The sequence below is a fragment of the Molothrus aeneus genome, chromosome 23 (genome assembly GCF_037042795.1).
Source record: "Molothrus aeneus isolate 106 chromosome 23, BPBGC_Maene_1.0, whole genome shotgun sequence".
NCBI classification, from domain to species: domain Eukaryota; kingdom Metazoa; phylum Chordata; class Aves; order Passeriformes; family Icteridae; genus Molothrus; species Molothrus aeneus.
The window spans coordinates 493,953-515,808 of NC_089668.1; the positions used below are offsets into that span (position 1 = coordinate 493,953).

At 55.7% G+C, this 21,856-nt stretch overlaps 3 protein-coding genes across 3 annotated transcripts; 2 read left to right on the forward strand and 1 right to left on the reverse strand.

The window, feature by feature from the left end:
* Window positions 1–782: 782 nt before the first annotated feature.
* KDF1 (keratinocyte differentiation factor 1) lies at window positions 783–7,707 on the forward strand. The gene is made up of 4 exons (XM_066564872.1): window positions 783–874; window positions 2,840–3,962; window positions 4,789–4,863; window positions 5,461–7,707. The coding sequence occupies exons 2-4, from the start codon at window positions 2,858–2,860 to the stop codon at window positions 5,541–5,543; spliced, it is 1,263 nt and encodes a 420-aa protein (XP_066420969.1). The 5' UTR covers window positions 783–874; window positions 2,840–2,857; the 3' UTR covers window positions 5,544–7,707.
* A 2,977-nt stretch (window positions 7,708–10,684) lies between these two features.
* NUDC (nuclear distribution C, dynein complex regulator) lies at window positions 10,685–19,146 on the reverse strand. Its single transcript, XM_066564688.1, has 9 exons — window positions 19,011–19,146; window positions 17,929–18,006; window positions 15,432–15,644; window positions 15,100–15,183; window positions 14,606–14,719; window positions 14,013–14,207; window positions 13,381–13,464; window positions 13,172–13,290; window positions 10,685–11,536 (listed from the first exon to the last, which is right to left on the reverse strand). Exons 1-9 carry the CDS (start codon window positions 19,104–19,106, stop codon window positions 11,485–11,487), a joined length of 1,035 nt encoding a protein of 344 aa, XP_066420785.1. The 5' UTR covers window positions 19,107–19,146; the 3' UTR covers window positions 10,685–11,484.
* Window positions 19,147–20,384: 1,238 nt separating this feature from the next.
* NR0B2 (nuclear receptor subfamily 0 group B member 2) lies at window positions 20,385–21,709 on the forward strand. Its single transcript, XM_066564606.1, has 2 exons — window positions 20,385–20,901; window positions 21,438–21,709. The coding sequence occupies exons 1-2, from the start codon at window positions 20,385–20,387 to the stop codon at window positions 21,707–21,709; spliced, it is 789 nt and encodes a 262-aa protein (XP_066420703.1).
* Window positions 21,710–21,856: the final 147 nt, after the last annotated feature.

The following is a 21,856-nucleotide window of genomic DNA, read 5'->3' on the forward strand; positions in this document are numbered from 1 at the left end:
CGGCTCTGATTCCCAGGGCTGGAAAACGGAGCGGGGGGCGCGCTGGGAGCCGGTGCAGAGCAGGGCAGGCGGCGATGGGGCTCTTCCTGCTGCTCCTGCTGCTCCTGCTGCTCCTGCTGCCGGCGTCTCCTCTCCCCAAAATCCCCCGCCTGGAGCTCATGCTGGGGGCCAAGGTAGGCAGAGGGAGCTCCCTATGGTGCCCAGGTGGGTCTCCCCTTTTCCTTCCCTTTCGTTTGGGAGGGAAAAGGGTCAAACGTTGTTTGCCTGCCCCGTGGTGGAGCCCTGGCTGTCAGCTGGAACGGGGTGGGTGTTTTGGGCCAGGGGCACCGGGGAGGGTTTGGCACGAGGCAGTTCCTCGGGCAGGTTGTTGATATCCCAGAGAGCTGCCAGAGGGATGCTGGGTCCCCAGGGATGCACAGGGACGATGCTGCATCCACATTTACCCTGGGTCAGCATCTCCATCCCTCCTGCTGCCAGCAGAGCAGTGCAGAGCCGGAGCTTAACAGGTGACTTCCAGCTCCTGGCAAGGCTCCTTAGGACATTTCCCAGCTGTGGATGCTTCCACAGAGTTCAGAGAAGCTGCATCAGTGTGTGAATCCTGTCTCCTGAATTTAGCAACACTGGCAGCATGGTTATTGTCAGATGGATGTGACATTGTTCAGGAGATTCACAACTTAACTGAGCTTTTTTAAAACTTTCCAGGGAAATCCCTCCCTCTGAACAATGAAGATCTTAGACCCTGGCTAACTCTGAGTGCTGCAAACCCCCTGTGGACCCTTCCTGGCTCCTCTGGAGCAGATGCTGAGGCTCTCTAGAGGGACCTGCAGTCACTCCCAGTGCCTGTGTGAGAGCAGAGGAAGCTCCCAGCCATCGTGTGAGTAACACTTGGATGTGGATTGTGGTCTGAGCATTTATTTGTGGCTGGGGGTTTTGGTCCAGCCCGTTCCTGTGCTGGGGGAGCTGCTGGAGCTGTGTCCTGTCTGTGCTCCTCAGGAACTTTTCCAGTGGTCCAGCGGTCCCAGAGGTGTGGGCTGTGATGGGAATGGGTGAGCCCACAGCTGTCTCTGACACCTGTGCCTGCAGGTCTCCTCCTTAGAGCTGAGATAATGCTCCTGTCTCTGTCCCAGATGCTCTGAAATCTCAGAATATTGTCTGTTGTTACATAAAGGAGTGTTGCTGTGCAATGCAGATGTTGGGTCTCTCATTGAGGCCTTGGAATGAGAAGAAACATCCCAGTGAGCAGTTCCCAGTTCAGCTAGATGTTTTCATTTCACTTCATGTTTTTTTCAGTCTGTTTTTAAATTCTGAACTGCATTACAGAAATGAGGAAGTTGAGGGGAATAACTCCTGACTTGTTCTGAAGTGAAAGCAATCAAAACTCTGCAGTGATGCTGAGGTGAGGGAGCTCTGCCTGCTCGGCACTGAAATTGGAGCATCTGGGGCTTTTTATTTTGCATATTGCCCAGGAATGTGCAAAGGGAGCTCCTGGGATGAATTTTCACAGGGTAACAGAGCCAAAATATTCCTGGAAAGCAGTGGTGTGCTGTAACTGCCTGGCTTTTAGTCTGGGCCTGTTTCTTTGTGGGGAAAATGTGACTCTGGGTTTAAAAACCAGGGAGAAAGAGGCAGTGCTCTAACAAGGTCTGACAGATTTATTTATTCATGCTTGAGGTGCCCTATAGAAAGTCTACAGTAAAACAACAAGGACAGCCCTACAACACTTACACTATGGCTGGGCTCTCACTGCTTATTAATTACTCTAATTAGTGTTTGAAAGGATCTCTTGGAGGTGCAAGCAGCATTAGCCAAGAAGCCTGGAAACCATGGAGAATTCCAGGACCCACCACAGCCTGGGATAAAGGCACAGCAGAAGTGGAGAGTGACAGCCCTGACCTGACTTTCCTCACATCGCCCCGTGCTGAGCTTTAATAATAAAAAGATTAAAACCAGGGAGAATGAACGTGCCAGAGTGTGAAGGTTGGCTCTGTGCAGAGAGAACGTGACAGGCTCACTGTAAAAACAGTTCCTCCTGCCTGCAGACCTGCAGGAGCTGTGCTGGCACAGCTGAGCACGGTCTGCTCTGGAGCTTTTGTTTCTGTAGGGTTTGTAAAGGTTTTGTTCCCATGAGGGGTGATTTGAGACCTTTAATAGAGACCAACTTGTTGACAAGGTCTTTTCCTTAATCCAGATGAAGACGTTGGGTTTTCATAGGGAAGTCTTTGACATCGCCCGACCTTAGCATGACTGGCAAAAATCATTAGTGTTGGTAATGCTGTCATTGCTAAATCCTCTAAATTGAAATAGCAGCAAATAACGTGGAGTTGGAATTGGCAGCTTGCATAATGATGGATTGCTTGTCATCTCCTCCTGGGCACGATGTGTTTTGAAATGGATAAGTGCTGTCAGGGCCCAGCCTAATCCTGAGGAATGCAAGACAAAGGGAAGTTGTTTAAAAAAAGATACTTTCCCTTTGGAGCCTGTCAGTGGCTCCACCTCCAGCTGTGCTGCTCCTTCATTGCTCTGGAGCCGACTCCTCTTCCAGCTGCGTGGAGGAAACTCTTCTGAAGGTTACAGGGATTTTGATGTCTGAAAATAGCCCTTTTAAAGCATCTCTCTTCTGAGGAGAGCATTGACCCAAAGGAAGCAGCAAGGCTTAGGTGGTGGGAGAGCCCTGGAACGCGGGCCCTGAGTGAGAGCAGCGTGAGTCCTGACACAAAATATTCCTGTAAATCGTTGGCTTTGGGAACCTCTGGCTGTCAGATCCCTCTGTGCTGACGGACAGCTCGCTGAGGTTGGCTGGTGGTGCTGGGTTGCTCTGATTTCCCCCCGTGTCCTGCAGGTGCCCGAGTGCCGAGCCATGCTGGGCCGGAGGAGCCGCCTGCCCCCCGAGCTGAGCAGCGCCCGGCAGAGGGAGCAGCCCTGCCCGGAGGCCGTGCCCCTGCGGGCCCGGGCAGCCAGGGACTCCAGGGACAGCAGGGACACGGATGTCAGCCTGGAGGTGCTCAGTGGCTCCGAGATCAAAGCGAGCTGTGGCCGAGCGCAGCAGATGCGGGACAGGAAAGGGCGCAAGGCCGAGCTCAAGGACCCCAACGGCCGGGAGGCGGAGACCATCACCTTCATCTCTGGGACAGCAGAGGCTCCCCAAAACCAGGGCTTCTGCTGCTCCTCCCTGTCTCAGGCCTGGAACACGTACAAGGCTGTTTTCTGTTGCATAGTGACATGTGGGGGCTGCTTCCAGGACTGCAGTGTCTGCGTTCCCTACCCAGGGCCCGCTGAGACCTCCACAGATGATGGGAAGAATGGAGACTACAATGGGCGGCTGCCAAACAGTCCTACCAACACCTCTCCTGCTGAGAAGAACGGGAACCAGATCAAGAAGTCCATCATGGGCAGCAGTTTCAGTTACCCAGACGTGAAGCTGAAGGGCATCCCTGTCTATCCAAACAGGAACACCAACCACCACGTGGAATCTGATTCCTGCTGCAAGGAGCTGCTGGAGAAGCCCTTCAGGAACAGCATAGAAAAGCCAGCGCTCCCCAGCAGCCACCGGAGCTCAGAGGAATATTATTCCTTCCACGAGTCCGATGTGGACATCAGCGAGCTGAACGGCTCCATGTCCAGCAGGCAGATCGACGTCCTGATCTTCAAGAAGCTCACGGAGCTCTTCAGCGTCCACCAGATTGACGAGCTGGCCAAGTGCACCTCGGACACCGTCTTCCTGGAGAAGACCAACAAGATCTCGGACCTCATCAACAGCATCACTCAGGACTACAACCTGGACGAGCAGGACGCCGAGTGCCGGCTGGTGCGGGGCATCATCCGCATCAGCACCCGCAAGAGCCGCGTGCGGCCCCACATCTGCAGCCCGGCCAGCCAGGGCCACCAGGACCCGTCCGGCCGCGGCACCGCGCCCGACAGCGGCAACGAGACCATGCTGGAGTCCATGGTCATCAGCCAGGACGGTACGGGGGGTGCCGGGGGTCCCTGGGTGCTGCAGGGGGGCTGTGCCAGCAAAGCCACCGAGCTGTGGCGCAGGAGCGGGGCTGGAGGCTGCTCTGTACCCAGTGGGCACCTTGTGCTGGGGTGTGTGAGTGCAGAGCTCTGCTTCTCACCCTCCTCCCTGTGCTGTGGCTTTCTTGAGCCTGTCTTTCCCCTGCCCATGAGGTTTGTGCTGAGCAATAGCTGGGTTGGTGCTGCTGCTGCTGCTTCTGCCTGTGCTCATCTGAGGGAGGCAGAAAAACAGTGAGTCAAACTGAACTAGTAGGACCAGACGAGCTGCTCATGCCTGAGGATGTCCATTTACTCAGCTGGCTCTCTCCCATGTGCTGCCTGGCTCATGCCACCCTTAGACTCTGTGACAGTGTGTCCTCAGAGCCCTGACCTCCTCCACACAGTGAATATTCCTGCCAAGAGGAGGGAAGGGCTGTTCCACAGCACCAGAGCTTCTGCTTCTTCCTCCTTCTGGGAGCAGCCTCAAGTGTCTGAGCTCCAGAGCAGGCTATAACAGTTTGTTGTAGAAAAACCTTGAAAAGCTGAGTGTGGGAGCAAGGAGATATCCAGAATTCCCAGAGGAAACAGTGTGGGTGTTGTGCTTCCCAGATTAGCAGAGAGGCTGCTCCTGGGATTTAAGGACACAGCTCAGACTGTCCGGACGATGGCAGAAGCAATGGGAAGAATCAGACTGTGCCTGTGCTGTTCCCTGAGGGTGCTCCCTGACAGGATCCTTAGTGCTGAGTCATCCTTTCCGTCCTCCTTCCCTGTCTCAGGCCCTCTTGGTTTGCATTGCAGAGCTGGCCGTGCAGATCTCGGAGGAGACCCCGGCGGATGTGCTGGCCAGGAACATGAGGCGGCACAGCAGCGCAGGTAACACACACCCTGGCTGGGCCTGGCTGCAGAGGAGAGCCCTGAGCCCACCCTGGCCACGTCCTCACCCTCCACACAGCCTGAGCTGACCCTGCTCCTCAGGCTCCCCTCGGTTCTCCTGGGCTTTGGGGGCGATGGAGCTCGGACCCTCCCTGGGTTGGTGGATCTTTCTGAAAAGGGGGAAATCCAAGTGTGGCACATTCCCTTTCCATGCACAGGACCCGTCCTGAGAGATTTCAGTCTCTCTGTACCCTGACAAAGTTTGGGGCTGTATTTGGGGTGTGACTGCCAGAGGTCACAGCTGGGTGAGACTGGAACAAAAGGAACTGTGCAAAAGGGAAGCAGGCAAGGCTGCCCCGAGCTCTATCCTCCCAGAGAGCAGCCCAGGGCTACAAGACAAGTTTCCTCCTGCACAGCAGCTCTGTCCTGGGAGATGGCTGCAATGCAGGCAGGGCTGTTCCCTGCCATGGCTTTGTGTGGCTTTCTCCTCCCTCATGGTACACAAAGCCTTTTGTGGCAGCTGCTTCCCCAGTGCCAGGCTGCTGTGCTTCCCCTGGGCTAATGGCACTGTCTGTTCTCTTCTCTCTCCTCCCCAAGGCTCTCCAACCAGCAGAGATTCCTCTTTCCAGGACACAGAGACTGACTCGTCCGGGGCCCCTCTGCTCCAGGTGTACTGTTAAAGGACCCGAGCAGCAGGGAGGCATTCCAGGCCTTTGCTGCAGTCACAATCCTCCTCCTTCCATGTGGAGTGTGTTGTGCCAAGTTTAATTTTTTTTTCCCCAGTCTTCCCTGATCCTTATTGAAGCCAGATTCTCCTGCTGTCTGAACTTCACTGGATATTTTGGTTTTTATGGACAATCAAGGAAGCAAACTGCGGAGCTAATGAACTTGGAGGTGGAATGTGTGCCCAGGGAGGAGAAGATGGACAAGGAAGTAGCAGAGAACTTGTGCCTCTGTGATTCCTGTAAATCACATTTAGCTCCAGCAGCCTCAGTGGCTCAGCCCTTTCCCTGCTTTGAGGACCTGTTGTACAGTTCTGCTTCCTGCATTGCCTGAGTGAACTTGGATAGGGAATAACTGTGGTGTCTCTGTGCTGGTGCTGATGTTGAGGTGCAGGCTGAGATCCTGCTCTGCAGGGACCCAAATCTCTATTTAAAGTGCCTGTACTGGTCCCACCAACCCAAAGTCTTCCACCCATGGTGTTTCCAGATCTGCCTTTCCCTGCTGAGCCTTGGTGTCACCTGCTGCTGCCTGAGGAGAAGGTTCAGCTTTATGGGGTTCATTCAATCTGTGGCCTCTTGGCTCATCCCCTGATTCAGGGCCAGTGCTGGGGGCTGGGGTGGCTGCTGGGCTGCCCCTGCACGAGCAGACCATGGGGATCAGCTCTGCTGCACTCCAGGAGCACACACTGCCTGCCTGCCAGCAGCTCTCCCCACTCCTCTGTGCGTGCTTCCTCTGGGAGAGCCTGGAGCAGGATTGTGGCAGGTGAGGGGAACACTCCATTCACTCCTGACTTCTTGTGGTTCAGAACTGGGCTCTTTGACTGTTCTGCTAAAAATCCCTTCCAATCCCCTGGTTTGCCTGGAAAGGAAAGGCTCCTGAGAGTATCAGCAGAGGGTTTGTGAGGCACTGCTGGCCCCTGCCTTTTCCTGTGGGCACTCAGCACCTTGTCCTTCCCTTTGCAGGCAGGAGATGGGCACTGCTGTCCCCAGGGCTCAGTGCCAGCTGACCTGCAGGGCTGCAGCAGGAGGAAGCTGCATCTGTGGTGTTGCCACTTGGTTGTTTATCACAAAGTAAACATGTCAAGCCATGGGACTTGTTTGGAGCTTTGGGTGCCCTTGGACATTAACAGAAAATGCTTCATTTAATTCACCAGCCATAGGATAAACACATCCACTGGATTTTGGGGAGAGGGAAGCCCAAATAGGCCCTGGGCTTCGGTGTGGACCATGGTTTTGTGCCTTAGATGGACTGGAATGTGCTTCAGTTGGACTGAAATGTGCCTTAATTGAACTGAAATGTGCCTTAGTTGAAATGTGCCTTTATTTTATAGCTTGTGATTGCTCTTCAGAGGTTTGGGCAGGGAGGAAGGATTTAATTCCTCTCACAAGCTCTCAGGCTTCTCTAAAAGGCCAAAACCCTTTGAAATGGACGGTTCCAGTCCCTGTTAGAGCCTGTTTCTGTAAACCACTGGCTGTTTTCAGAGTGTGCTTCCAGGAATCAGGGGCATTACTGAGACCACACCTGGAGGCACTGACAGAGATATTTCAAAGACGAAGGGAAGGGACTGAGCCTTGGATTTGGCTTCCCCTCCCTGCTTTGTGTTTAAAGCTGTTGGTTGATGAGAAATCGAGTTTATACAAGGGAAAGACTTGAAGCAAGGCCAGGCTGGGACTCCCAGGGGAGCTGTGTGAGGTCACCTCCCTCCAAATGCTGCCTGTCCTGAGGGACCTGCTTGGCTTCTGCTTCTCCTGGGTTTGTACATTGTTATTTGGACAAGTTTCCTCAGAGCTGTGTGCTGAGGTTCACGTGGGTCACACTGACACAGCTCTGTGGGCTGTGCTGGAGACAAGGGGTGAGCTGGGCTTGCAGAGAGCTGCAGTCACTGCTACAGAGCAGATACACATTTTAGTGGCTAGGCTGGGTGTGAAGAGTGAGCATGTGGGGGTTAAACTAGCCAAAAAACCCCAAGCCCCCCAAAAAACTCACCGAGAGGAAGACTGTCAACCCGATGGTCCCTGAAGCTGGTTCACCTGTGGTGTCTTATGGGAGATTCTTTTGCACTCATTGGCCTTAAATGTTCTGGTTTGGTCTTTTTTATAAAGTAAAAGTTGTGCTCTTTGCTGTGCTGTGGCTTTTACATTCCTGTTCTCATCAGCTTGGGGATCCTGGGCTGGGGGTTGCCCAGGGGGTGGCTGATTCCTGCAGTCCCAGGTGCACAAAGACATTTTCATCCATTTGGTGGCTCCGGGGGGATCCTGACTGCCAGGCTGGTGTCTGGATGCAAATGAAGGAGCCTCTGGGGAAGTGTTTGTTGTCCTGCAGGGAAACCTGGGCCTTCCAGGGTGTGATGCTGGAACTGAGCTCTGGAAAAGCTGAGCCTGGGGGGAGAATTCCCAGGTTGTCCCTGTGATGTCACCAGCTCATGGCAGCAGATGTGGGGTTTGCTCCACAGGATCAGCTCAGGGATGGAGGGTGGCCCAGCCTCTGACCCTGGGACTTGGAGGACCAGTTCTGCACTTCCCAATTTCAGTGCAAACCCCAGGATAACCTGCAGGGCTCTGTTCCTGGCCGCTGACCTTCTCTCACCCTCTGGGCAGGGGCTGGGCAGGAGCCCTGGGGGCTTCCTGCTGGTGCACAGGACCAGGATGTGTTTCCTGGGAGGATTTCAGAGCCAGGAACAGGTAAATGCTGCCTTCTCTCGGCTGGGCAGGGTCTCTGGGGATGTTTTTGTGTCTGGACCCCTCGGACCAGCTGGGTGGGGTCTATCAGCCCAGTTTGTTCAGCAGCTTCCCAGTTTGCTGCCTGGGCCTGGGTGTCCTGGCTCACATCCACACATGAGATGAGTCCATGGGGTTTTTGTCTGCAGGAAGTCGTTTGCTGTGGATGGAGCTGTCCTGGCTCTTGCTGGAGTGGTTTTTGCTCTGAGCATGTGTTGAGTGTTCTGCTGAGTGAGCTGACTGCATTGCCCAAGTGGAGACCTCACAAACACGAGAGCCTTTACCTGGCCACACAACTGTGGAGGTGTTCTCTCACTCAGGTGCTTCCTTCTGGGAACCTGACTCAGCACCTGGCTTTTCCTGAAGACATTGTTTGGTTTTATTGGGCTTGGTTGTGCCAGGAGTCTCCAGACACTCCCACTTTGTGGGTGCTTGCTGTGCCCTCAGAGGGATCCCTGTCCTGCCCAGCCCGAGCTGTGCCCCTGCCCAGGGTCCCCTGGCATCAGGTGAGGGCAGCTCAGGAGCTCTGCAGGGAATGGCTGCAGGAGTGGTGAAGAAATTCCTCTGCCCATCCCCACCCTGAGCTGCTGAATTATTTATTTCAGTGTGACTTAGACATTAGGAAGCAGATGGATGGACTATAATTCCTCACAGCCTGGCCCTTGCAGTAACAGAGCAGCTGAGGCTCCTCCTAAAACAACACGGTAACGTCCAATACTCGCTGTTCCTGTTCCCTTCCTCAGGCTTTTGCTGTTCCACTGCTCTTCCCAAAGCAGTCCTGGAGTCTGGGATATTTCCCAAATGCTCTGAGCTGCAATATGCATTAATAAAAGCTAAGCAGAGCCTGTTGTGCCTGCAAAGGCCTTGCTTCTTTTACAGGTGAGGAGGAGCCCTGGGCAGGTGAGGAGCTGAGGGCTCTGCCCTGGGCAGGTGAGGAGCTCCAGGCTCTGCCCTCCAGCTGGTGGCAGCACCTGAACGGCTGCTCCAGGTGAGCTGGCACAGGTATGGGGAGCCAGAGGGACCTCGGTGAGCTGTCCCTGTCCAGCACTGCCCTTCCTGCTCTGCTGGGGCTCAGGTGCCACTCAAGGTGTGTGCACAGTGTGGATCCTGGTGCTGCCCAGCATTTCCCTGCCATGGGCACAGGACAGGGCCACGCTCCGAGGTCTCCAGGGACTCCGACTGAGGTGGGGCTTTGCATTCCTCAAGCCCTGAGCAGCTGCTCAGACCCAGCAGGGTTTATCCCAGGGGAAGCTGCCTTGGGAAGCAGAAGGGTGCTCCCAGCTCGCTCTGGCTGGGGACAGTGGTGGCCGGGGCTGTTTGCAGAGGACAAGGCCGGCAGTGAAACACCTTCTGTTCCGCTGCCGAGGGGCCGAAGTCCAGGGGCAGCTCTGGGATCAGCCACGTTCACAAACATGGCCCGGGCATTCACCTCCTGCAGGGGTCAGGGCACCAGGGCTGGCCCCATTCTCCCACTGACCTTCCTTCCTCCCAAAAACTCCCCCCAGCTTCCCTGGGGTTCACCCACAGAGCTGAGAACAAGAAGCTCATCCACACCCAGAGCAGCTCAGCCCTCCCAGCTCCCCTGTCCCACAAACCGGGCAGGTAGCTCATTCTGGGGTTAAAACCTTCAAATCCAGCAGAGTTCAGCTTTTTTTATGAAAACAGAGGCTGCTCTTTTATCAAGGCCAAAGTACAGACAGGCAGGTGGGTGTAGGGGGAAGGCAGGTGGGTGTAGGTGATCTGTAAGACAAACAGGCAGAGGCAGCTGCCCCAGTCTGGGTCCTTGCTCACCCTCAAGGTCACTGCTCTGCTGGGAGGGAGCTGCTTTTTAACCCCAAGAGTCTGTAAAATGAGAGACTTCATGCAAACAGTGTTCTGCTGCTCAGAAAACAACCCCACCACGCCAGGAGCTGCGCCAGGCCGGACTTTGCCCAAACAGGATTTTCAGCCCTTTGTGCCCATCCCTTGGGCAGGAGGTGGAAATGCTTGTGGGAGGCAGAGGGAAGAGCCACAGCAGCAGGGATTTGGGATAGAGCCCAGGATTTCCTGACACTCTCCTTGTTAGCTGGGCATGAAGGAGACCTGGGGCAAGGGTGGCTTCCTGGTGTGGTCATGTGCTGCTCTGTGGAGAGCAGAGCCTGGAGCAGCCACCCCGGGGTTTGAGCTGGAATGGGGCTCAGCAGCACTCCTGAGCAAAACACAGCTCCCACTGCCACCTCCTGAGGGAGGGAGAGACCATCAGTCCAGAGCTGGGAGCACGAGAGGGATTCACAGGCAGCTGCAGAGAGCACGGGCACAGCACCCCCAGCACCCCTCCCTTCTCCCTCCCAGCCTGGGTCCCTGATCCCCTCTGCCAGAGAAACCACACGCTCTGCCTGGGATATTCCACTTGTTTTCCTTTATGTTGCACTGCAGTTTCAACAAAGACAGAACATGCAGAGTGATGCCACTCGTCAGCAGTAGCTCACACAGCGCAAGGCCAGAGGGGAGGGAGGCTCTTGGGGAAGAGGCAGGAGACACTCCCAGCAACAACAGCATCCCCAACGCCCCCCACGTCCTCCCACCCGCAGCCACAGAGTCCCCAGCCTCTCCTTGCTCCAGGACAGCAGCCTGACCTTCCATCTGCTGGGAGCCCGGAGTGCTCCAGCTGTCCCACTTGTGGCACAAACAGGAGCAGCAGCAAGGAGAAGCAGGGTCTGTCTCCACTGCAATAGCTGTGCTTTCCAACTGCTGTTCTCCCTTCCCAAGAAGGCAGGAAAAGATTTATTTGACAAAATAAACTGACCCTTGTTTTCACAGGAGAGCAGGAGGGAGCAGAACTCAGGAGTACCTGTGCCAGTGGCAAAGAGCGGACGAGCAGCTCGGAGCAGCCCAGGGAAGCGAAGCAATACCTCAAGGATTTATCTCAAAACCTCTCAGGTCTGGCTCTCTCAGCCCTAACACTCTTTTTGCTCTAAGCCCTCCTCCTCTCCTCACTGCCTTTGGGAATTGTGGCAGATGGCTCTGTCTGGAGCTGCTCTGGGGCCCTGCCTCTGCTCCCAGCGTGGCTGAGCAGGGCCCTCCACAGCAAGCTTGGGTGGGGGATGCTGAAGTTTAACTTGCCCAAGGTGAGGAATATCCAACCATACATTTCCTGCCCCATTCAAGGGGCTGACTGAAAGAGGGGGGGAAGGGGGACAGCTCAGTTGAATTTAGCCTTTGAAAAGTCCATTTCTGGATGCTGTTCCATGAACCTGCAAGGAAAAACAAAGACAAGAGTTTGGGTGAGTCAGCAGGAGCCAAAGAGCTCTGTTTGGGGAGGGAAGGGTTCCTGCTTCCTGCACTCATGAGTTCCGCTGCAACGCCATGCCCTCCACAGCAGGAAGGGTTCTGCTGAGCTCCCTGGGACACATTCCCTGGACTTTCCCTACAAACACCTTTTCCTTGGGTCAGTGGGAGCAGCATTCCTGCCAGCCTGCCAGGTCAGCAAGCCCAGGCACACGGGAGCTGTTAATGATCAGACACTCACCCTCACTGCTGCCTCTGGGCTGCACACGTAGCAGCCACCACAGATTGTAGGGCACAGGGGAGATGGTGAAGGCAGATTAGGGCTGGCAGCTTTACTGGAATATGGGGAATATCTCCAGTGCTCTGACAGTAAAATCTCAGGGAGAACATGACCAGAGGTATCTGGTTTCACAGCAGCTGAAATCTGATTTCAAATGTACTGCAGTCCCAGCAGAGGGAATCGCTGTGGGTTGGAAGAGACTTTAAAGATCATCTTGTTCCAACCCCCTGCCATAGACAGGGACGCCTTCCAGGGCTATTTGGACTCAGGTTGTCACTCAGGAAGTTGTGAGGGCAGTGCTCTGTGCCCAGGAGTGCCCAGTGCACACAGAGGCTGCTCTGCTCTGCTCCCCAAGGGACACAACACATCACAGACCTGTGGAGGCTTCACACACCCTGCAAGTCAGGCAGCTTGGTCTCCTCTGTGTTCCCATCTCAGGGCTTCCCTGGAACGCCCCCACAGCGTTTTCCCTTCCAGGGCCATCTGTGCTGTGAGGATCCTGTCCTTGTTTGGCAGCCAGGACAGCTCCCCTGGCAGACATCAGCACCCTCATGGGTGTCACTGAGTCCCCTTTGCCCTGGACAAGGTCTAAACTTCCTCTCCATCCTCTGCCAGCTTCCAGAGCACCAAACAAGAGGCCCTGCCAGCGAGGTGTCCTGTGCCCTCCCAGGAGCAGAGGGTGCTTCCCATCCCACTGACACCAGGGCAGCCTGGTCCCTGCTCTGCTCACACACCGCTCAGCTCCACAGGGAAGCTTCTGGCACAAGAGATGAAGCCAAGGGAGGCAAGGAGTCAGGTCAGCCCCAGCAATCCTTCACCCAGAGATAAGGTGTGGGGCTGCACTTGCTGAAGAAGCTGTGACCCAGAATTGCCTCCACACCTTCCCAGATGGCCTTGTGAGCTCCAGGAATCATTTCCCTGCCCCAGTGCATTTATGCCAAACAAGGCAATAAAGCCATAAAAGTGGCTTGGGGACAACTGTCTGGAGGCAAGAGGGAGGGGTGATTAGCTGGCTACCGAGGGAGATTAGACACCAATCAAGACCATGTCAAAGTTCAGCAGAGATGGCACCTCCAGTTCTAAACGTGCCTTCTGGACTTGAAATCAGCAGATTAGGACAATTCCTGAGCTAGGCTATTCCCAGATGTCCCCACTGGGCTTTCTACCCCCACAGGCTCTTACAGACACTACTGTTGGTGGCTGGCCAACGATACAGAGATGTGCAGAGGTGAGCATGGCTAGGACTGAAGGCCAAGCTGCTGTTCCCTTATTTGTGCCAGAGAGGAAGGCAAAGCCAAGCAAAGGAATGAGCTGCACCCACTTTTTCAAAATATCCTGCTTCTTCTGCTCATCAGAGGTGGGCAGGCCCATGGACTTCTGTCGTTGGTCATACATCATCTTCTCCACCATGCTGCGAGTTTCGCTGTCCAGGTCTGACAACTGAAAGCAAGATCCAGATTGGAACAACTCTGGGCACAGCTGAGGTAACTCCTGAGCAGGCTCTGCCCCATAAAACAGAACAATTCTTACCTTTGAGTTCTCTGGATTGATTTTCTTGGTGTTGATTTCTGGGTCTGTGGACACCAGTTTGTTCCACCATTCCATTTTGTTGATCTAGAGGATGAAGAAGCAAAACCAGTTTATCCTTCTTGGACTTGTTCTAGGGTTTTTAAGTCTCAGTCACAGGAAAAAAAAATGGAATCGAACTTTATTTGACAGTTTTCTAAATATCAGTAAAATCTGAACATAGATAAAGGGTATTTTTGTTTCAAATTACTTTAGGCAGCCTAAATTTTCACAGCTGGGAGATCTGAGAGAATGTCAGATGTCCCATTTGGCACGACATAAATGGGATTACAACAAATCACTTGGAGAGGCCCAGAGGGGACACAAGGAGGTCTGCCCCTGGATTTTCATGTCACTAACAGATGTCAAAACATGCTAAAGGACAACATTAAAATGACTGATTTCCTTCCAGCTTTTCCTGAACTGCTGAGAATTACACTGGGTATCCTGGAATAGCATAAAATTAGGCCGAAGATGGAGGAACTTAAATACCCCACTGACAGTGTGCCCAGGACACCACAGGGGCTCTGTTTCAGCTGAGGCCCAGAAGAGGCTGAGGGCCAAGCCTGACCCCTGCCCAGCCCCTCCTGCTGTACCTTCTCCAGGTGCACAGTGACTGTTTTGCCATCCTCGATGAGCCAGGAGCTCTCCTCCACCTTGACCTCGTTGAAGAGCTCCCCATCAATGACAGGAGGGTGGCCCTTGAGGCCGACCTTGAGGCGGCGTCTCTGGATATCGACCACCACGTCCTTGCCCTTCAGCCTGAAGCTCACCTTGAAGGGCACAGCCAGCTGCAGCAAAAAGGAGCAGATCTGAGCAGCTGGGCAGGGTGAGTCCTCCTCACCCTCCCATGCTGCTGCTCCAAGCCTTCCTGCCTTGGTTTCACCAGAGCCAGGCAGAGCAGGGACTCTTCCTTGAGGTACTGAGCGAGCAGGAGGTGAAAGGAAAGGACCATGAAAAAGGAAGCAGATTTTGATGCCTGGTTAAAACAAGGCCAAAAGCTGGAAAACTACAGCTCCTGGGAATTTTACTGAGTTACCAAGCTCTCTGCCAGCTATTGAAACATTGCTGTTTCCAACAAACTTCCAGAGGCAACTGGAACACAGGGAAATGGCTTCACCTCTTACCAGCACCTGCTCTTATTCCCTGTCTCAGATTCCTCAGATCCTGGTCATAAAGCACTACTTACATCCAATTCTGAGAGAGTCTGTGTCCATCTGTAATTTGGAAGGTCAGCTCCATTGCCAGAGTTGGGCTTAAGTTTTCCTTTATCCTTCTCATCTTCCTCTTCATCATCTGTTCCCTAAGCAATCCAACATAAAGAAAGAAGCTTTTCCAGTTTCCACTGCAACAACAGCTCTTCAGTTTTATAAGAATTGCAGGTCAGTTGTTTGTATTTTAATCCCCTAAATTTAGCTCCATAATTAATACCTGGTTCTGGTAAAACATGACTACAAAAAAAACAAACCCATAAGCCATCTGTACTGGCACATTTAGGAATTAACTGTGCATTTTTAAAGCCAGATTTTCTAATTTGTATTTTCAAAGTGTGTATTTTGGACAGGGCTTGGAGCAACCTGGTGTAGTGGAAGGTGTCATGGCAGAGGGTGGAACGGGATGAGCTTTCAACCCTTCCAACCCAAACCATTTTATGCATCTAAAGTATTTCCAGACGAGTTTTACCTGTTTGTTGGAATCTGAAGATTCACCTTCCTCCTCCGAGGGCTTCACTGGGACACTGTTACCCTGCCCTTGTGCCTCTTTCTTCTGTTTGAAAAGAGAAGAGCAGGAACACGCTCAACCAAGAGCTGGCACTTTGTGCCACCTCCTGAGCTGGCACTAGATGGCCTCAGCCTTTCAGCTCCAGCTCCACTTTGAAAACAGGGAATTTTCAGCCCTTGAAGAGTTAGAGCAAAGAGGTACTGCCAAGGGGAAGAGCAAGCCTGAGCCGCTCTAGCCCCTCGCAGCCACGGGGCGCACAAAGCTGCCCCTGCAGGTACCTGCTGGGCTCTCACCTGGTTGATTTCCAGCTGCAGCCTCTCTGCCTCCTCGTCAGTGAGCTCCTTGATGCGCGGCTCGCCGGGCTGCGGGCACTCCCTGGCCCTGTCCCTGGCCAGGCGGGCAGCACGCTCGGCCTTCTCGCGCCGCTCGGCCTCCTGCCGCGCCTTCTTCTCCCGGCACTCCTTCTGAGCCAGCTTGTTGTGGTGGCTGAAGGCCTCTGTGATCAGCTGGGGACAGGGGCACAGGGGGTCAAACACCACCCCTGCTACACCTGAACCACCACACAGGGTCAAACACTGCCCCTGCTACACCTGAACCACCACACAGGGTCAAACACTGTCCCTGCTACACCTGAACCACCACACAGGGTCAAACACCACCCCTGCTACACCTGAACCACCACACAGGGTCAAACACCACCCCTGCTACACCTGAACCACCACACAGGGTCAAACACCATCCATGCTACACCTGAACCACCACACAGGGTCAAACACCACCCCTGCTACACCTGAACCACCACACAGGGTCAAACACCACCCATGCTACACCTGAACCACCACACAGGGTCAAACACCACCCATGCTACACCTGAACCACCACACAGGGTCAAACACTGCCCGCTTCACGCCTGAACCAAGCCCGCTCAGTCTCCCGAGGAGCACAAGAACAACTGCTGAGTCACACAGATGCTGGGAATCTTCCCTTCATCTTCCTTCAGTTTTTTGGATTGGAAATCTAGAGATTTTTCAATTCAAAAAGCAGAGGAGGAAGTGAAAAGGGAGGAAAAGGGGAAAATTTGAAATATTTAAATGTAGTCCGTCCTAGTCATGCATGGAGTATGTTTCCAGGAGATAACAGTGAAATAAAATCCTCCACTAATTTTGTCCAATTCCAGCAGGACAAGCTGATGCCCAATCCAGCCACCTGAAGCTACTCCATACCTCCAGGACAGCTGGACACACCAGATCCAGCTTCTTTACCTACTTCTGACCTTTCTGTGGGCTTTTCTCCAGATGGAGCCTCAGTGCCACGATTTGGAGGAGAAATGCTTGAAACACTTATTTTTACACTGAGGGGTGAGTTCCTCCATACAGCCTTTGTTTCAGCCCTGCTCCCAGGTCTCTGAAGGTTCTTGTGACTCTGGGTGACAGTCAGTCCCAAGGTCTGGGCTGCCAAGGGCCTCGTGCTCAGGGAAAGCTGAGTACACAGGCAGGGAGCCAGAGCACTGCCCCAGGCTCGATAAGGCCAGGGCTGCTGTGCACAGCAGCACGTAGGTGAGCTGAGGTCTGCCCCAGAAAACAACAGGGACACATCCTCAGACAGGAATCACAGGGGGAACATTTATTTATATATTTATATATCCCAGGAGTTTCGGGGTGGGAGGGAAATCCAGAAGTTTTTCCAAGCAAACTGCAGTTTGTAAGCAAGCACTGAGTGTTTCTGCTTGGCTTTAGGAGCAAGGATTGTTTACACAGCACCATGTAGGTGAGCTGAGGTCTGCCCCAGAAGACAACAGGGACACATCTCAGACAGGAATCACAGGGGGAACATTTATTTATTTATACATATCCCAGGAGTATCAGGGTGGGGGAGAAATCCACAACCTTTTCTGAGTAAATTGCAGTTTGTAAGCAAGCACTGAGTGTTTCTGCTTGGCTTTAGGAGCAAGGATTGTTTACAGAGCTCGGCCCCAGCGTGTCCTGGAGTACAGAATGCAAGATGTGCATCCCCCAGGATGTCCCAGCCCGGGTGAGGAAACCACCTTCAGTGCCTGAGCCTGTCCCTGTCACTGCCCACACCACAAGCCTGCTGAAACAGCCCCCAGAACATGCAGGGACCATCCCACCCTCTCCTTTCTCCTTCATGCCAAGGGCTCAGCAGGGCTGGGGAAGCAGCTCCTTCCCAGTTTGTTGTGTTCCTTTGGTGGCAGAGCACTTTTCCAGGAGGCCATAAAGCACTGTGACAGATGCCACCACTGCCAAGGACAGCAGCCAGACACCTCCGAGCTGCCACTCAGATGGGATCACACAGCCTCCAGGAACAGGGAAGATCTGCTCTCTATTCCATAAAAAATGACAGTGGGGTTCACCTTTCTTTCTTTCTTTCAGAGAATCATAGGATGTTTTGGGTTGGAAGGACCTTAAACCCCTCCAGCTCCAGCAAGGGCTCCCTGCAGGAGAGGGGATGCTCTGTCCAGGCTGCCCAGCCCGGCCAAGGGGCAGCTGCATGTGCAGAGCCCTGGACTTTGTGTTTTTCCTGGCTGAGCAAACAAGGTAACGGGGGTTATCACCTGCTGTGTCACTGCTAAATCAGTGTGTCTGGCAGGTTTACTCTCCAAACTAGCCTTTGGCCAGAGCCTGGCAAGAAACCTGCACTGAGGTACCATCCCAGATGGGAATTGGGTATCCCTCACCTGACAGGGGCAGCTCTGGGTCTCCTTCCCTCGGGAGCTGCTGGTGGAAGGGATGGAAGGGAGAAGAGCTAAAGGCCTGCAGGTTTATTTTTTACCTTCTCTGCTACTCCGTCCTCTCCCCCGGTGAAGAAATCTGTCTTCCTCCTCAGGAAGCTGAAGAAGGTGTTCACGAGCTGGGGAACAGGGTGGAGAGAGAGGGAGCAGTGAGCCCAGGTCACTGAGAGGCACCTCGTGTCCCTGGAGCAGCCTTTATCCTTTGTCCTCCCTATCTGTGGCTGTGCCAGCAGTGCCCTGGAATCAGCCCTGTGAGTGCTGCCTCCAGAACATTCAGCTGTGCACATCCAGCCTGGATTCCTGCACAGAGGGCTTGGGGTGCTTTGCTTGAAGGCAGCAGCTTATTCCCAGCTCCTGCTCCCCTGCCCCAGGCTGTTATCCCAGGCAGGAATGGATTTGTACATGCATACATATCCCATATATATATATATGCAATGTTTGGCTTCTTTGCCCACCTAAAAGCATGCAAACTCCTTATTTTTAGAGCCGCCAGGGACCAGTGATGCATGACATAGCACCTCCAAATCCCCTCTGGAATCCCAGATTCTCCTTGAGCTTGGCTGATCTTTATTTCCCAAGAATCCTGTCCCATACGGGTTTCACTCCGAGGTTTTGCCACATGCCCACATGCCGAGGGGCATTTTTTTATGAATTATTTCTGAGTGGGATGTGGGTGCGATGTTCCCACACCCTCCAGCCCTGCCGCCGGTCAGTGCCGGGATCCCGGAGCCCGCAGCCGGTAGGACCGGGGTGGGTGAGCAGATCCCGAGCACGGGGGGATCCCACCATCATGGCCAAGCCTCGCGGGGTTGCGCTGGGAAGGTGAACGGGGCAGCTCGATGCTGCCCTGTGGTGCTTTGCCCTATCACCGGCACTGCCGCGCACCCGGGGCCCTCTCGGGGCACTGGGGCCAGGCTGTGAGGCCGGGCCGAGGGCGCCTCATTAACACCGCACTAATTAACGAGAGAGGCCGGCCGTTATCGCCGCTCCGGGAGCGGCGCACGTGCGGCCCCTGCTCCACGTGCCGGGGCGGGGCCCGAGGAGGCCGGGCCGCTCCCCGCGCTCCCCGCTCACTCCTCCGCTCCTGCCCCGCCCTCCCCGCGCCCGCTGCCGGCGGCGCTACCTCGCGCACGCCGCCCTGGTGCTGCTGGGCCATGGCGAGCAGCATCCCGTCGAAGCGGTCCTCCTGCTCCGCCGCCTCCTCCGCGCTCAGCCCCATCGCGCCGCCGCTCCCGCACCGGGCCGCCACCGGAACCGGAACCGGCGCCGGCGGAAGCGCGAGGCCCTCCCCGCCCGCCAATCCCAGCGCGGCCCCGCGCCGCCCTCTTCGCTGATTGGTCGCGAGGGCTGTCAATCTAGCAGGGAAGGGCGGGCCGCGAGGCGCGGCGGGGTAGCTATGGCGACGGACCGGGCGGGCTGCGGTGCCCGGGGCGCGGGAAGGGCCCGGGCCGGGCCTGGCCCGTCCTGCCGGGGAGCCGGGGCCAGAGGGGCCTCCTGAAACTCCTTGACTCCAGGCTGAGCCCCACTGCTCCCTCAGCCACTCCTGGTGCTCCATCTCTTCCCGGTTCCGTTACCCTCCCCGGAATGCTCATGCTTGTATTGCAGTGAGGGGCCCAAATTGGGCACAGGCCTTGAGTGCGGGGCCACCCCAACAACCATTGCTCACTTTGGCTCATGGTCAGCTGCTGTCCACCAGCACCTCTGGGTCTCTTTCCACTGGGAAAATACGAGAATTTTGGCCTTTTTCCCATACTTTTCTCTCATTCAGCAAATGGGAGTGTTTTCCCTTTCCCAGCCCTGTGTTTCCTCTGAGAGACACAACCTCTGGGCTGTGTTTCTACTAGGACAATACGAGAATTTTGGCCTTTCTTCTATACTTTTCTCTCATTCTGCACATGGGAGCGTTTTCCCTTTCCCAGCGCTCTGACAGACCCAACCCCTGGGCCCATCACAGCCTGCTCAGGGTTCACCAGGTTCCTCTTCCTGCACCACAACAAGCGGCTCCCGAGCAAGGCCAGGCAAACAGCTGCTGATAACACAACTTCCAGGTTGCTGTTGCCAAGGCCGGGCGCCGGGGCCGTTGAACGCCGGGCTCAGACGAGCACTCCGTGTTTGTCTGTGAACCCTGGCAGCGACAGCTGCCCGATGGGGCCTTGGTGCCATGGTACAGCCTGAGCTAATGACTCTGTTTATCCTGTTTGGGTAATCCTGATAAGGCCACACAACCCCTCCCCGCCGATTCATTGAGAAAAACGGCCGTTGACCGCGCCTGGCCCGGCCAATCCACGCAGCAGCAAAGGGGTTGGTCGGCTGGTTTATTGAGGGCTGCTTAATCAGGGCGGTCAAGGCTGCCGAGGGGTGTTCACTGTGACCTGGCCTTATAAGAGCTGGCTGGAGCAGCCAGGGGCTGGCAGGGCTGGCAGGACAGGGACAATCCAGCACGGGACGTATCTTGGAAGGGATTTTGCGTCTCTCTCGACGAGGAGCTGGCTGAGCCATGAGCTCCAGCGTGGATTCAGGCTGTGAGCGGTGCCGGTGCCACGGCAAGGAGAGGCAGCCCGCCATCCTGTACACGCTGCTGAGCCAGGAGCTGCGGCCCCGGCAGCCGTGCCCGTGCCGGCAGCGCCGCGCCGTGTGCCTGCGCTCGCCGCAGCTCACCTGCCGCGCCGCCTCCCACGTGCTGCTCAAGACCATCAGCTTCGTCAAGAACGTGGCCGCCTTCCGCCTGCTGCCACGGGAGGACCAGCTGCTGCTGCTGGACAGCTGCTGGGTGCCGCTCTTCCTGCTGGGGCTGGTGCAGGAGATGGTGACCTTCGAGGTGATGGAGGCGCCGGCGCCCAGCATGCTCAAGAAGATCCTGCTCAGCGGGCAGAGCAAAGGGCAGGAGCCCGAGGGGACACAGCCCACGCTGGCGGCCGTGCAGAGGCTGCAGGGTTGCCTCAACAGCTTCTGGAGGCTGGACCTGAGCCCCAGCGAGTTCACCTACCTGAGGGGAGCCATCCTCTTCAATCCAGGTGAGTGCCAGGCCCTCGTGGCTCTGCTGGGCCCCACTGGCAGCTGGGCACAGAATCACGGTGTCCCAGAGCCACTGAGGCTGGAAAAGATCTCCAAAACCACGGAATGCACCCTGTGCCACTCCCCATCAGCCCAGAGCACTGAGTGCCATGTCCAGGGATGGGGATCCCACCACTTTCCCAGGTGAACACAGACCTCGTGGCCTGGAGATGCTCAGAGATGGGCAGGTGTGAGAGCAGAGAGGGCTGGTCACCTTTTCCCTATCTCTGGCCATTCCCAAATGCACAGGGAAGCAGGAGGGAGGGATGTCACAAACTTTGCCTGCCCTGCAGACAATAAATCCTGGATATCTTTACTTTTAAAGCGTGACTTTCCCTGTTAGCTGCTGTCCCTCCCTCACCCAGCATCCCTGGAACAGCGGTGCCTCTCCAGAGCTGTGTGCGTCCCCTCTGAGAAACGGGGAGGGGTGGGAATGGGAGAAACCTGGCTCTGTTTGCCATCCCTGACCTTCCTGTCCGTGTGCTGTCCCTCGCAGACATCCCGGGGCTGCAGGCTGCCCTGTACATCGAGAGCCTGCAGCGGGAGGCGCAGCGGGCGCTGCGGGAGCTGCCGCACCCCGAGCACCGGGAGCGCTTCCCGCACATCCTGCGGCTCGCCGCCTCGCTGGGCTCCGTCCCCGCCGCCCTGGTCACGGCGCTCTTCTTCCGGCCCGTCATCGGGGACGCGGCCATGGGCGAGCTGCTGGCCGAGATGCTCTTCGAAGTGTCGGGCTGGCCGCGGGCGCCCTGGCCGCCCCTGCCCCGCTGAGCCGCGACACGGGACAGGAACGCTCCGGACCTGCGGGATCCTTGTGCCACTGGAGCTCGGGACCTGCGGGATCTCTGCGTGCCCCTGGCGGTCCGGACCTGCGGGATCTCTGTGAGCCTCTGGAGCTCCAGACCTGCGGGATCTCTG